Source organism: Felis catus, chromosome D3 (assembly GCF_018350175.1).
Source record: "Felis catus isolate Fca126 chromosome D3, F.catus_Fca126_mat1.0, whole genome shotgun sequence".
Taxonomy (NCBI): domain Eukaryota; kingdom Metazoa; phylum Chordata; class Mammalia; order Carnivora; family Felidae; genus Felis; species Felis catus.
The window spans coordinates 34,041,185-34,057,384 of NC_058379.1; the positions used below are offsets into that span (position 1 = coordinate 34,041,185).

General features: G+C 48.2%; 1 protein-coding gene across 2 annotated transcripts in view; it reads right to left on the bottom strand.

Moving 5' to 3' along the window:
- Window positions 1-1,387, bottom strand: part of NAPG (NSF attachment protein gamma) — a 28,893-nt gene extending 27,506 nt beyond the window's left edge. Inside the window, exon 1 of one of the 2 annotated variants that reach the window (XM_019814979.3) lies at window positions 1,229-1,387. In XM_019814979.3, the coding sequence (XP_019670538.1) occupies window positions 1,229-1,284 (56 nt within the window). In that variant the 5' untranslated portion in view covers window positions 1,285-1,387. The remainder of the gene's footprint in view (window positions 1-1,228) is intronic. The other variant, XM_003995014.6, reaches the window with a different exon arrangement.
- Window positions 1,388-16,200: the final 14,813 nt, after the last annotated feature.

The following is a 16,200-nucleotide window of genomic DNA, read 5'->3' on the forward strand; positions in this document are numbered from 1 at the left end:
CATCCCCTGGCACTACAACTACTCTACATTAACTATTCTCCCAGCATATTTTCAGGGCTATGCTCAGACCACATCCTGTGCATAAATTCTGTCTCACAGGATTTTCCCTCCGTCTAAAAACTTATTTTCTGGGCCCTGCTCAGAAATCACCTCTGGGAAATCTTCCTAAATTTCCCCAGGCAGAATAAACTTCTCTCCCTGTGCTAGCAAAGTTAACACAGCTTTATTCTGGTCCTTAGTACACACACTTTTCTAATGATACTTTTGTTTGCTCTCAGTAGAAAGCAAGACTGTTGTGGTCATTTCCAGTACCTTACACACTGCCTGGAAGCAGTGATATGGTACACCGGAAAGATCTTGAATTTTCCCACTGTTCAAAAACTGGCGCTGCCATCTTTCAACCGTACAGCTTCGGGCGAGTCACCATAAAGCTTCTCCAAGCCTCGCCTCCTCTTCTGTAAAATGAGATTCTGCACGTCCAAAGTTGTAAAGATCTCAGATCAGGTATGTGAAGCATCTGGCACACGGCACCATGTAGACTTTTTCATGTTCTAGAACTGCCAGACAAAAATTCGTTGCACTGATGACACGGAGGAGGAGGAGAGTGTTCAAGGACCGACTGGACAGAGTCAGTTCAGTTCCGCAAATGTCTGTTGGGTGCCTACTTAGTACCATCTCAGAAAATGGGCGAACACATAAAATGACTAAGGAAGCTCAACCCCCCCAAAAACCGTATATTGGGACACAAGAGACAACTGCGGAGTTTTCAGGGTACATCTGTAGCTCCTTTCTCAACTCTACTTTAGAGTGCTGGTTTTCAAGAAGGCGATTTTATCTCCCAGGGGGTCAGTTTCGTCGGCTCGAACAGGGAGGAGAGGTGCTGCAGGCATCTAGTAGCTAGAGGCCACGGACGCTGCTAAACTACAGTGCACAAGACGGTCTCCTAAACCAATCATCCCGTCCAGAGAGCCCAGAACAGAAGCAGCTGCACAGCCTCCAGCCCACCGACCCCAAAAGACAGAGGAGACGACTTCCGGCAGGGGGGGACCAAGTCCGCTTCCGGAGGAGAAGCTGGCCCCGCCCAGGCCGCAGCCCCTCCAGGAGGCCGCTGCCTTCCCCGCTCGCTCCCCCGCGCCCTCCCTCCAACTCCCAGGTGCCAGGACCGGGCGGGGGTGGGGGCACCGACCCACCGCCGGGACAGCGGCCCACGTCAGTGTCTCTCACTCACTATTTCTCTGCTTTGGCGAGGTGCTCCAGCCCCTCATTTATCTTCTGAGCCGCCATCTCGAAAGTCCGGGCCCTGACGTTGAGGGCGAGAGCCCGGCTGAGGAGGCGTGGGAACGCCGAGAGGAAAGCCGGGACGACGCGGCAGCCCGGCTGCTACAGGGGCCTGTAGGGCTCAAACCTAATGCGGCAAAGCAGGCTGGGGGCGGGGCGTTTAGAGGCAGCGCAGGCACACAAGGCGCAGGCGCAGAGTGCCAGGGTTCGCGTGAGCCTTGCGCTTCTAGCGCCGGCGCCGTGGGCACTGACGGTTGTTGTTTCGTTCCGGCGTTCGTTCGATGATTATTTATTGAACATCTACTATGTGCCGGCTCTGTTCCAAACACCGGGAAATCAGCCGGGGGTACAACAGACAAAAACCCCCGCCCTCGCGGAGCCTTGCTTTTCTCTTCATGTGAAAATACGTTGGTGCTATAATTTACTACATTTGTCCCATGGCTGAAAGAGTATTCATTCACTCATCCTGCCTTTTGAGCGCCAACTATACGTCAGTCAATTAGCAAAACAGACTGTCCGTCCTGGTTACTGTCAAATAATCACCCAGCCGCTACAAACTACGGTGAGCGCTCTGAATGAAACGGAGTTAGGATCGCTTGCAATGTTCAAGCAGAAATAATAGCCAGTAACACCCTTGGCTCAATTGCTAACTCACGGTGATTTCAATATCCACAAAGACGATTCCTGCAATGCCTAGGCAGCCTCTCAGTTTCTAACCCCACCAACTCATCCACCCATTCCCAGGATCATACTCTTGACCTTACTAATTACTCGTAACTGCGTACTTAACCTCCACTTAACCTCCTCCTGCCATTCCACATCACCTTTCCTCGTGCCAGGAATTTTTCACCTTCAACAGAACGCTCACCTTTTCCTATCCTTCTACTCTTATTCATCTCCCCCTCTTTACCCAGCATAGATTCTGTGTTCCATCATTTTAGCTACTCTTTGGTAACTAAACCTCAACCTCCGTGGCCGTCCCTTTCTCCTCTCTCCTTGTCTAGAAAACCCCCAACTCTCTACCTACTCTGGAACTGCTCTTGAGCAAGGAAATGTGGCTGGAGAAAAAAAAAACAAACCAGCTTGCCAACATTACTCATTCTAATGATCATAAGCATCAAGGAGATCTTTGGTGCTGCTAAGCAATTGTTCTTTATTTTCCTGTCAAATTACTCACCCACTCACTTGGATGGCTGTTGACGCCCTCTTTCTCCTCAAAATTCCAACACAATCGTCCTGCCTGCCTGCCTGCCAACTCTTAACTTCTTGTGTAATAGGAAATAGCAATTGAAGAGAGATCTTGCATTTGGCCTCATCAGCCCATCTACCAATTATCTGTATCAGTTCCTGAATAGTCCGCCTTTTCTCCAGTGAACCCCTCTCATCTATCCTCACTTCCTTACTTAGTTTCTTGGGTATAAGTACCACCCACACATGGGGCTTCCCGCCATCATCCCATTATCTAGCCTGGGCTTCCCTATATGAAGGCACAGCATTCCAAGGGGGGCGGAAGTGGAAATCTAGGCCTTCTGGGACCAACTCAAAATCACCTCCGCAGCTTTCATTGGTTAAAGCAAGTCACAAGGCAAGTCCAGATTCAAAAGGTGGGGAAATAAAGGAGTTGCAAAATATTGTGACCTTGACTTCCAGTTCACCACAGCTCCGGAATGACTGGTTCAGTATAAGAGAACTGGGGCCTTTATCAGAAAACAGAAAAGTCTTACATTTTTTTTATTAACGTTTATTTATTTTTGAGACAGAGAGAGACAGAGCATGAGCGGGGAGGGTCAGAGAGAGAGGGAGACACAGAATGGGAAGCAGGCTCCAGGCTCTGAGCCATCAGCCCAGAGCCCGATGCGGGGCTCGAACTCACGGACCGTGAGATTGTGACCTGAGCCGAAGTCGGACGCTCAACCGACGGAGCCACCCAGGCGCCCCAGAAAGTCTTACATTTTTAAGGGAAATTAGACTTAACATCCACCCAGCATTATCAACCTCTAAAACCATTTGACTGTCCCAGAAGTTTTTCTGCACCAAAAGGCTTCTCCTCATTCTCCCTTGTTCACACATTCATTTATTAAACATTTTCTGAGCACCCACTCTGCACAAGGCACCGTGCCCACACCCACAGGATACAACTGTAAGCAAGGGAACGTAGGGGAGAAAGTAATATCTTCCTCTACCCAACTCAGAGTCTCCAACTGGGGCACTGTAAATTAGACTGGAAAGACAGATCAACAGGAGGAAAGCATACAGGTCTGCTTAATGGAAGTTTCACAGGACACAAGAGCCTTCCCAAGGAAATGAAGACGTGCAAAAGTGGGTAAACCTGAATGTGATGCTAGAGTTGATGAAGGAAAGGAAAGTCGCAGGAAAACGTAATAGGACAAAGGGTATGAGTGAAGGGTAGTAACCAGAGGGAAGCTTAGCAAGGACTAATCATTCAGGGTCCCCTCAGCATCCCTGCATCTTCTGAAATAAGGAAGGTCCTCTTTTCCAGGTATAAGGAGGGCACATCTCATAGGAGGGCTGATGGGTTCAGGACATGATCCTCAAAATATGTCACCTTGGCGTATTGAATGTTTTAAGCTGAGGAAGTTTGAGAAAACAGTACAAGCAGGAAGATCACTCTGAATTCCTCTGCCCACCGCCCTTCTGCTCTGAAAACAGGTCATAAAACCCTCACGTGAGAGCTGCCTCCCTACACCTGGAGGAAAACAACATCCTTATCTCCAAAGACGGAGGAGAAGAAGCTGAACAAACAGGCTTTGCTAAGCGTCCGCCACTTTAATACCCTTACTTTCTGCTCCTTAACCTGTCATGTTCCACTCTTCACTGAACCTAGGATAAAAGTACACAGGTCTGGATCTTGGGGTCTTTGTTTCCTTATGAAGGCTCCCATGCCATGTAAAACTTACATGAAATATACCTGTAGGCTTTTCTCCTGTTAATCTTCGTCTGTTTAATTTGCAGACCCAGCCAGAGATTCCAAGAGAGCTGAGAAAAACTTTTCCCTCTCCTGCAGGGTCTCATGACCTGCTCCGGCAGAGAAGGGCGAGGTCAGAGAGACATCCTGCACCTGCTGTTTCTCGAATTTCTTCGTCTTAAAGTTTTCACTAAGCCAAGGTGCCATATTTAGGGGTAGCCTGTTCTAAACCCTATCAAGACATAATGCCTGCCCACAGGGAACTTGTGGTCTATGAGAGGACACAAATATTAAACCTACTTTTGTTAAGTAGCGACAAAGAATGGAAAAAAGAAAGAAGGCTAGGACATCCCCGTGGCATCTGAGGGTTCTATGTTCCCAAAGACCTTTGACTAGGGAAGGTGTGTAAGTACATGCTAACTCTCCTTCACAGGAAAGGGAGCAAGAGGAGGGAGAACAGGGACAGTAAATGGGGGTACACAAATATTCTACCTTCTTCTTCCCCCCCCCCCCCCCGCCTCCACCAATCCTTTCCTACATTAGGGTTGAAATAGGGCTTGAGGGAGGGATATTAGGGAAGCCAGCTTGGGTGAGCCAAAAAATGAAAAGATTGGACCAACTGAGGAAAGGCGAAAGAGTGTAGTCTCTCAAGCTAAATCTGGTGGTATACCCCATGAAAATAATTCTTGATATCACAGCAGCTGCTTCCAGCACCCAAGCAAAGGTTGCCATCGTAGCTTTTGCCTTCGACTCACCTGCTGCCTCGCCTCCTTCCGGGGCATCTCTCACCTCCTCTCCTGAACTCCTTCAGATGCTCAATGTCCCTTGGTGGCGCCTGGGTGGCTCAGTCGGTTAAGCGGCCAACTTCGGCTCAGGTCATGATCTCACGGTTTGTGAGTTCAAGCCCCGCATCGGGCTCTGTGCTGACAGCTCAGAGCCTGGAGCCTGCTTCGGGTTCTGTGTCTCGCTCTCTCTCTGCCCCTCCCCCACTCATGATCTGTGTCTCTCTGCCTCGGAAATAAATAAACATTAAAAAAAAAATTAAAAAAAGAAAAATAAGAAACCCACACTTTTAATCCTCAGCATTGCCCCACGTTCCCCCCAGACCATCTGTTATCTCCCTACCTGATGTCATTTTCTTGTTTTATGAAGATTTTTGTTTATTGTTCATCTCTCCTGGTGGAAGTTAAGCCTTGTGTGGCTGGCTTTCTTTGTACTGTCTGTTTGCTGGTGTTTAGAACAATGCCTGACCCTTAAGAGGCACACAATGTGCACACCTGGGGTTAACTGGTGAATTGTTCCCTGTCCCTGTGGCCGCAGGGCCTCCATCTGGCATTGTCTGAGGGTTTGCAGTATCTGCCTTTGCCGTTCACCTGTGAGCTTTGGGGGACAGGGCCCCTGACTTCTGCAGGACCCAGTACAGGGCTGCACGGAGAACAGAGCTCACTCAGCGCTCTTCTGCAATTCTCTCGTTCCTGCGGAAGAAGAGAAAGACGAGTTAGGACGTTTAGACGCTGCTTCCTCCAGAGCCTTGGTGTGGCTCCTCCCCGGGGTGATTTCTAGATGGATTTATAGATAGGAAAGTGTTGCAAGCATCATTGTTAATGCCTTAATATCTTCAGAAGAATTCCAGAAACAGAACAAGAGGGCAAGGGTGTGAGAAGGGAAAAAGACACACCCTGTGTGCTGTTCCTCTTACCTCGGCACAAGACGGCAGACCAGTGTGGCCTCAGCCGGAGCATAGCTTCCCATGTAGCCACGATGCCACAGTCGCCCCTGCCTCAGTGGGGAGGAGGTGGGTGTTGGCGGTGCTGACAGTGGATTCTGTCCGGATTGCCTGACCCTGCAGGCTCCGGATGGAGGCCAGCCGCTAAGACCCCCACCCTGGCAGTCCCTGGCAGCTGAGAGACAAACGGCTCAATAGGACAACTAAAATCTGCCCGAAACCCTGCAAAGCATTTCATGTGCACCACCTCAGAAGCACGATAACGATCCCATTTCACATATGAGGAAACTGAGGGTCAGAGAAGCTAAGTAACTTGCCTAAGATCACACAATCAGTAAATGGGAAGGCAGAACTTGAACCCAGAACCATGAGACTCCAAAATCTATACCCGAGCCACTCTAGTGGACTTAAAAATGGAAACTGTCGGGGCGCCTGGGTGGCTCAGTCGGTTGGGTGTCCGACTTCAGCCCGGGTCACGATCTCGCGGTCCGTGAGTTCGAGCCCCGCGTCAGGCTCTGGGCTGATGGCTCAGAACCTGGAGCCTGCTTCCGATTCTGTGTCTCCCTCTCTCTCTGCCCCTCCCCCGTTCATGCTCTGTCTTTCTCTGTCTCAAAAATAAATAACGGTGAAAAAAAAAATTAAAAAAAAATGGAACCTGTTTTGTAGTCGTTTAATAACAACTCACACAATACACCCACTTAGGCGCATGGATCAATTATAGACGTTCAAATATTTCTGAAGAAAAAAAATCGAAGCACGTTTTACTACATATCTGTTAGTGTTTGGAAATTTCACTAATCATTGAAAAATTGGGGAGTTTATTAGATACGACTGACAGAAGTTGCCAAATGGCTGAGAAGGAAACATCCCTGCCAGATGCGGTAAGCGGACCTTACAGAGACTTTCCCAGTTCATTGCCTCCTTGAGGTGGTCTTGTACTTCTCCCTAGTAGACACACGGTGGCGCCACTCGCACAGGCGTTTAGAGCCGCGGGCCATCCAAACAGCAGTGATTTGCTACTTTTGGTACAGAGCCAGACTCCGGCAACACGCTGCCTTCATAACTGAACTTTCCACGTAAAAGTGATACCGCTCACTATTTTGTACACAAAGTTAGGCAGCGTTTCCCAAGAGTTCAGAGCACAGTAAAGCTAGAAACATCTGCAGCATTAATGGGCTTAGTAACAGATTTTTAAAATCCCCTTCAACCAACACAATTGTTTTGATAAATAATACTTGTAAGAAGAGAAAAGATGTAGAACTTACTCTGATAGTTATCTTTGAATGAAAGTTGAAACCAATTTACCAAATCGGCTTAGTAGAGTCCTACTGTATATTTTATTAGCCTGCTTGCAGACAACCTAATTTCATCCTGAAAATGTTCTTTTTAAAACTACATCCCAAAGATATACCTGTAAAGATGACTTTAGCCTTCAATTGTAATGATTTAATACTGTTGCAAAAGAATACATTCGTGTGGCTACATTTTGTGCAAATATAAATTAGACAAATTTGAAGTAACACAACATTGACTTTATCAATGAAATCTTACAAATAGCATGCATCTTCCACATTAAAAATTCCTCAAGAATTGCACAATTTGAACCTGTCAGGAACAAAGAGTTGTAGACTGAGTTCATCCTATTGACTCTTTTGTTTAAATTTATTTTTGAGGGGTGCCTGAGTGGCTCAGTTGGTTAAGCGTCACACTTTGGCTCAGGTCACGATCTCACGGTTTAAGCCCGCATTCGTCTCTGCGCTGACAGCTCAGAGCCTGGAGCCTGCTTCAGATTCTATGTCTCCATAGCTCTCTGCCCCTCCCCCGTTCACGCTCTGTCTCTTACGGTCCCTCAAAAATAAACAAACATTAAAACATTTTTCAAAGTTTATTTTTGAGAGAGAGAGAAAGCACATGCTTGAGTGGGGGAGGGACAGAGAGCGAGGGAGAGAGAGAGCATCCCAAGCAGGTGCCACACTCAGTGCAGAGCCGGGCACAGGGGTCCACCTCACAAATCCTGAGATCGTGACCTGAGCTGAAGTCAAGAGTTGGACGCTTAACAGACTGAGCCACCCAGGCGCCCCTATGCTGTTTACTCGTTAGGCATTCATTCAAGAGATATTTGTGGACTGGCTTCTGTGTGCCAGGCACTGTTCCAGGCCCTGGGGGTACAGCTGTGGACACAACAGACGGCAGACTTGCCTGGTGCTCTCAGAGTTTATATGCTGGGGAGGGAAGGGTGCGGGTGGGGGCCTGGGCGACCAGCTGGAATGCTAGGTGGGATCTGTGCTTCTTGGAAAATAAAGCAGGAAGAGAGCTGGAGCAGTGCACGCACAAGGGTGGGAGCGGTTACCTGACTGGGCAGGTGACAGCTGAATGAAGACACGCAGGCACGATGGCTTGAGCCAGTGGGCTCTCCGGTCAAGGAGCGTGGCTAATAGAGAGATAAAGCAAAGCAGCACGTTGGTGTGGCAGGGTGTGTTCCTGGCCTATTCCAGGGAACACAAGGGACCCGCAATGCCAAGGCCCCATCGGAGTGCAGAAGACCAACTGCTGAGTGAATGAGCCAACACACCCCTCCTCCGTCGAGTCCCATCTAAAGCCAGGCAAAGTTTGGATTTGGTTGAAAATCTTCAGGAATATGCCTCTTGATCACCTACAGGCAGCTTCCTTCTGCTTGTGTGATTAGAAATGAACAAACAGTAATAAAGAAGGCAAAAAAAAAAAAAGTGCCTATAGTCTATGATGGAAAGCTTACTCAAACGTGAAAATTCCAAGCCCACAAAGTGCACTAGAGTTGCAAAAGCAGCCTTTTTCTCGAGATTCTCGTGTCGCTGTGAAGATAGAATAACACTACGGTGGGACACATTCTAGTAAAGAGACATAAAAGTTGCAGAGAGGAATCACGTTCACAGGGATCAGTAGGGCCCCTGCAATCCCGGTGAACCTACACAGCCCGCACCAAGCTCCCCTCTGCTCGCGGTTCCCGTTCTTCCCGCTGGGGGGAGCTCTAGGGCCACGGCCATTGCCAGAGGAAGGCGTGGGCTCAGAAATAGACTCTGGTAAGGCTTTTTAGTCATGCCCACATTAGAAAGGAGACCTTCCAGATTTGGGGGGGAAGAAAAAAAGAAGAAGAAGAAGAAGATAAAAAACAAAACAAAACAAAACCTCATCTCCCAGCTCCCAACAAAATCAGAGGTTGAAAGAAGACGGTTTTAGCATGGCAAATAAGAAAAATAAACAAGTGCTTGAAATGGATAAGGTTTTCCTTTTAAATTTGTTTTTGCAAAGGGTTTTTTCTTCCCCGAAAAACAAAATACTAAAATAGCAAGTTATGTTTTCACTTATGAATCCTTCTCAAGAGGAAATCTAATAATAACAAGGGGTTCCCATTGGATTGCAGTGTATTTCATAATGTAAATATATTTCTATCCTCTGTGGAGAGAAACCTATTCCGCGCCAGGTAGTTCTCATTTCAATTGGTGATTTTGCTCATTGGTAATTTTTCCTCGTCTTTTACCTCGAACAACCTCTCAAACTGAAGGAAACTTTAGATTCTACAGCTGTATGTTGGGACCGGGAGCCTACAGCTAGTGACAGAGGGTGAAAGGTGGCGGTGGCGAAGGGAGTTCTTAGGCTTTCTTCTAGATTCGGTCGGAAGAGTTCTTTGCTGCTCACCAAATGTTCACATGTTGAGAGAACAGGGCTGGTACTGGAAAAAGAAAAGGCTTCGAGGCAGTCCCACTGCCAGTCTCAGCTGTGTTCCTCGTAGGATGTAAATTATTTCACTTCTTTGACCCTCAGTCTCCTCTTCTATGAGATAAGCATAATAATAGCGTGTTGGATTCAAAATGGCAGTCAAATCTCTGGCGCTCCTCCCACTGGGAGGTGGAGTCTGTGTCCCCTCCTCCCTTGAACCCAGGGTGGGGAGGTGTGCTTCGGCCGCTTTGGCCCGTAGGACGCGGAGGCGGCAGTGTTGTTCCAGGCAGCAACTACTTCCTGCCATTCTTGGAGCCCTGAACACAACCACCCCAAGGCCACCATGATGGGTAGACCCCTGAGTTTACCAGGAGATGGTCTGTGTGCGCGTGGAGGGGGAGATGCCCAGCCAGCCCCCAGCTCTGCCGGCGGCTCCCAGCCCGGTGGGCCACCCCAGCCGGGGTCCCCCACGTCGCGAGGCAGAGGTGAGGTCCTCCGACCGTACCTATCTAAATGCCTTTTTACACTATCATGAGACACATAAATAACAATCGTTGCTTGAAGCCACCGAGCTCCGGGATCGTTTGCTAAGCAGCGGCAGATAAGCACACTGAGGGCTTATCTTGCGGAGCTGTTGTCAGTTTACCAAAAATACCTCCAAGCCACCTAGCCCAGAACGGACACAGGCTGAGCGCTTGGTAGACAGTGCCCTCATCATTACTGCTGGTTGTATTTTCTTTCCAAAGGACAGTTTTTAAGACTGTGGGCAGAAAATCCTCTCTGAGCTCACAGAGGACATTGAGAGCCCTCGCAGCTGACTCGTCTGGAAGTCCACGGGCTTCGGGACTGCAAATCCTCCGCGGTCTAAGCAAGTCAGGCGCAAGGAGAGCCACTGAGTCCAGCCTTTGCTGGCACCTCTGGTAAACATGAGCTCCGTCCGGGAGCAGGACACGCTGTCCCCACATTCCAGGGACACTAGGGCATATGCAAGAGCAGCTCTGTGCCTGCCTTGTGCTTTTTCCCCTGTAAATCTCTTTGACCACCTAACTTCGGTAGGCAACCGAACACAACTGGGCTTAAAGAAGGTACGGTGGCCTAAGAGATTGTCTTGAAATGCAGCTGCTCATGCCCAGGTCCGTGGAGGAGTTGAGAGCTTGCCAGCCAGGCTGAGAGTCTCTCAAGCACTCGCCCTCCCCATGGCCTCCAAGTGACCTTATCTTTTGGTCACAGGTATTTAGGGGATCCTCCCTGTGATGAAACTAGACCTCCTGGGATGATCAAGGCGGTAGTAATGTTAGGATAGAAAGTATTCTTTTTTTTTTAATTAAAAAAATTTTTTTTTTCATATTTATTCATTTTTGAGAGAGAGAGAAAGGCAGAGCGTGAGCAGGGGAGGGGCACAGAGAGAGGGAGACACAGAATCCGAAGCAGCCTCCGGGCTCTGAGCTGTCGGCACACAGCCAGATGCAGGGCTCAAACCCACGAGCCGTGAGATCATGACCTGAGCGAAAGCCTGACACTTAACTCACTGAGCCACCCAGGCCCCCCTATAAAGTATTCTTAGTGCAGTGAACTTCTAGAACTCAGAATCCCAGAGAAGGGCGTGTGCTGATTCCTAATCTGTCCCACATGAGCCTACATTCCCATCCCTGCTGCCACTGGCCCTTTCTCTGGCCTGGACGACTGGCCAACCTGTTCTCACCGGCCAGTCATCCTGCCATCGCTCTGACTTCTGTAGAAGCCATCATCCTCCCGGCAGCCTTCTCGAAGCCCCAGTGTCACGGTGTGACAATACCACTCCCTGTTTCAACGACTTCAGTAGTTCCTCTTCACACAGAAGAAAATGTAGCAACTCCAGGGCTGGGAGCCCAGCTTTCTTGGTGCAGGCCCTGCGTTTGCCCCACCTGCTCTGACTGATGGCTCAGGCCAGTGCTTTGCCCATCCCCAGACAGGAGGGGACGTGGGGAGGACTGGGGGCTGAAGGTGGGGATGTCACAGCCCAAAGGTAGCAGAAGCAGATGACTCGGTGGGAGGTGAGGTGAGGATCTTTTGCTTGAGGACTTTGTACTTCTCACAATCCGCCCCTGGATCCTCAACCTGGGAATCTCAAGGTTGGTTCCAATCGCCGGGATTGGAACAAATAACTGAGCGAGGTGCTGTCCCCATCGGTGCTTTGGAACCGCTTGGAAAAAGGCAGGATTCGCTAAAATCGAAAAGTCAAAAAGCAAAAACTGAGACTTTCAGCGAAGGCGCTCGTGTTCCCCAGCAGACTAGGACCGGGCACCTCACTTCTCGTACTGATGCTTCCAAACGCCTCTGTTCCCCAAGGAATGCAACTCTGCCTTAGGGCCCTCACGCAGCCGCTGTGACCTCCCCTGTCCCCATTTAGAAACCCAGCTTCTATTTCTCATGTTTCCGGTCTCTCTTGTCACACGAGCTCATGTTTTCAGTTCTTCCTTTGGAGCCGTAGCACACATCTCCAGTATTCCCACAGGCTTGACCCCGATTTCTTCTGTTGACCTGGCACACAGCCCCGGCTCACTTCTGTTCTCCCCACTGGCCTCATTACCTTTGAAGGACACTCCCTGTGTGGCTTCTCTTTGCCTTTGTTTGGCTTTCTGCCACCCACCAAGTATCAGAGTGGGGACAGAAAGACAAGGGGGCTGGTGGTTTCCACCTAGTGGGTTCCGGGTTTAACCCTGGGAGTCTGCACACCCGGACAGACCGTTATAAGAATGCAGGGTGGTTGTGAGTGGTTCTAGGAAGCATTTTTACATTAGCTGTGATTTGCTCTAAGTCTCTCCATTTCTAGGGGCCAGTGCCGGTCCTGCAGAGGAACAGAGAAGATCCCCTTCGGAGCAGGGGGAAGAGATAGCAGCAATCCACTTGACAAATAGATCTTGTAGCCCTGCTAAAGCTTCATTTTCAGAGCCACCGTTTAGAAGCTGTCTCATTTATCATTGTAGAACTTTGATTTTATGGGTTTCACTTTTGCGTAAGCATCGACCAGCAGGCAACTTATGGTTTAAACTACAGAGTAAGTCTTTGATATTCAAAATCAGCTCTCAAATCAACCTTCTAACTGAATTATAATCTTTTTTTAAATTTTTTTAATGTTTTATTTATTTTTGAGAAAGAGAGAGAGAGAAACAGAGCATGGGTGGGGGATGGGCAGAGAGAGAGAGGGAGACACAGAATCTGAAACAGGCTCCAGGCTCTGAGCTGTCAGCACAGAGCCCGACACGGGGCTGAAACTCAGGAAGAATGAGATCATGACCTAGGCTGAAGTCGAACTCTCAACCAACTGAACCACCCAGGCACCCCTATACTCTTTTTTTAAATGTGTATTTATTTTTACAAAGAGAGTACTAGTGGGGGAGGAGCAGAAAGAGGGAGAGAGAGAATCCCAAGCAGGCTCGGCATCATCAGCACAGAGCCCGATCGATGCAGGACTCGAACCCACGAACTGTGAGATCATGACCCAAGCCAAGTCATGGGTCGGACACTCCACCGACTGAGCCACCCAGCTGCTCCTGAATTATCATCTTCTATACCTTATTTATTAAAAATACAAATTTGTAAAAAGGGACAAATTTAGTAAGTTTTCCTTGTTGAATGTCTCAAGACTTATCGGTTGTCATTGGAAGCCCTTACATTACAGGCAGTGCCCTGCCTTGGACTGGGTCCCGGTCAAGGTCAGCCAACTTGGTGCTCTTGACTCCCAGAGACCAGCTTCAGCTGCCTTGCTTGCCAGGCATTGAACGGAAAAGACATAGATCTTCACAATTGTTGCTGGGACTATCTGTGTGTAATTTTCCCAGACAAGATTCTTTTCTCTGCCTCTGGAATAAAGGTTCTCTTTCTGTCTTAGGCAAGCATTGGATGTCTTTGCATAGAGGAGCACTTATAATTAAGTTTGCTCTTGACCATAGTTTTAGACAGATAATTAGAATAACATTCATCTTGGGGGAAAAAGTCGGTATGTTTCATACAGAACTAAACATACTGAATTGAATCAAAAGATCGTTTCTGAAGCTAGAGGTCTGCTAATTGTATTGCCAGAGCTATGATGAAGTTTGTTTATTTTCAAATTTTGTAGCATTCTGTGACCTCGAATTCTTTCTGGGGAAGTTTTTAATAAAGCGAGGCTTTATGGTTGGTGGGGAAACCAGACGGTACATTCAATGTTCACTTATTCATCTAGAACATGTTTGCAAAGTACTAAGGTCCGCTGATACAGAAACAGCATGGGCCAGTCAGGCACCGTCCCTACCCTGGAGGAACTCACTCTGTAGCAAAAGTGTCAGATACTAAATAACATTTAACATTTTTAAAAAATGTTTATTTATTTTTGAGAGACAGAGACAGAGTCTGAGGGGGGGAGGGGCAGAGAGAGAGGGAGACACAGAATCCGAAGCAAGTTCCAGGCTCTGAGCTGACAGCCCAGAGCCCAACGTGGGGCTCGAACTTGCGGACCGCGAGATCATGACCTGAGCCGAAGTCGGACGCTTAACCAACTGTGCCACCCAGGTTGGCCGAATACATGATGCTTCATCGGCATGTCACAGGTTACTTCTCAAATACTGCAAAGTTGGCAGAAAAGGTTGAGAAGTAATAATATAAGAATTCAAGGGAAAGACACATTTCGGTTAACTCTGGTATTTTTCCCATTTGAAGGTTATTCTTTAGAATGACTGGCTTTTAAATCAATTACTTATATGTGGATATTACAATTATATGAAGATGAACAGAGGAAACTCCTTTTTTTTTTTTTTAGTATTTATTTTTGGGAGAGCACAAGTGGGGGAGGGGCAGAGAGAGGGGGACAGAGGATTCGAAGCGGGCTCTGCGCTGACAGGCTGGCGGCAGAGAGCCCAATGTGGGGCTTGAACTCATGAACTGTGAAATCATGACCCGAGCAGAAGTCAGACGTTTAACTGACTGAGCCACCCAGGTGCCCCCCAGCAGAGGAAATGCTCTTACGGGTAGAAGGGAATGGAAGAAGGAAAGAGTCTAATTTGGGTTACTCTTAGATCGGAAGAAATTCCAGGGAAGGGTTGGACGCTACAGTTAAAAAAAAAAAAATAGTGCTCAGGGGCGCCCGGGCGGCTCAGCTGGTTAAGTGTCTGACTCTTGATTTCGGCTCAGGTTATGATCTCATGGTTTGTGCATTTGAGCCCGGTGTCAGGATCCCGTGTTGGGATTCTCTCTCTCTCTCTCCCTCTCTCTCTGCCTCTCCCTCACTCACACACATACACACACTCTCTTTCTCTCTCTCTCAAAATAAAAGCGTATCTTGTGGTGCAATGTTTGCTTCTGCTGATGAAACCTGCCCCGGTTCATGCCAGTGAAGACGGTGAGGAGGATATGAAGGAGGCTCTTTTTAACTGGTTTGGAACTCACTTAGAGATCACTCCTTCTCCTGCTGTTTGGGGGCAGCTGTGACCCAGCCAAGAAAGCATCTCTGATTAAAGCCTAGGACACTGTTTTATAAGACAAAGGAAAAGCTTTGTGATGCAAAACACAGACACACAGACACACACATACAGATTCACACACCCATAGATGCATACACAGAGAGAGAAAGAGAGGGAGAGAGAGAAACACAGAAACACACACATATAGACACACACACACACACACACACACACACACACATATCCCTGTCTTAGCGATAGCAGGGTTTTCTTTGAGAAGAGATTGGCCTGGATTGAGGACTTAAAAAATAACCCTCTGTAAGAAGATAAAGGAGAATTGAAGAAAGCAAGATAAGAGAGGGTGGACAGTGGGCATCTGAGGAACTCAGCTCTGGAAGGCCCATCACCTACGGGTAAGACAAGAGAATGGTTTGTGATCAAGTGAAAGAAAAATTCCATCCTTGGTGTTTTGGATGCCATGCCATGGCTCTGAGATCCAGCTGACTCTTCGCAAAGAGACACCACCAAGGTCTGATGCAATTGGTCTGGGGTAGACTATCTAGGCAGGAGGGATGGACAAAAGGACTCCGTACTGCCAATCGTTTGGTGAGAAAACGGGTGAAGGAGGGCAAGGTTGATGCGATTAGGGCTGGTGGAGAGAGAAGACCCACTGGCTGGCCTCATTGAGCCCCTCCAGCTGTGGGGACAGTAAGCAGAACTCTGTGTTGCCACTTACTCCCACTCTACCCTCCCGAAGTTTTTCCAAGAACACCCTTGGATGTATAAAAACGCAAGGACCCTTCCACGTGGAGGCCACACAATAAATGGTTTTGCTATAAAGAAGTAGAGCCATTTAGGGTTTTAAAGTTGGATAAGCTTAACCAAGACTGTCATGTCAACTATTCAGCAGAAGGTACTCTGCAGGCAGACTGCGTGTTCGGGCCTTCATTGACACCTGACAATAGAATGCCATCATTATGGGACCGCTCTGGGGACAGATAATTATGACCCTTTGATGGGAATGCAGCCTCGTGTTTATGACTGGGGTAAAAAGAGGACAATCTGCCTTTCATTAGCACACAATAACATCTCACTTTTATGGGAAGTTCCTTCAGTTGATTTTCTTAATTAGATTTAACCGAAGGATGAAAGTCAAC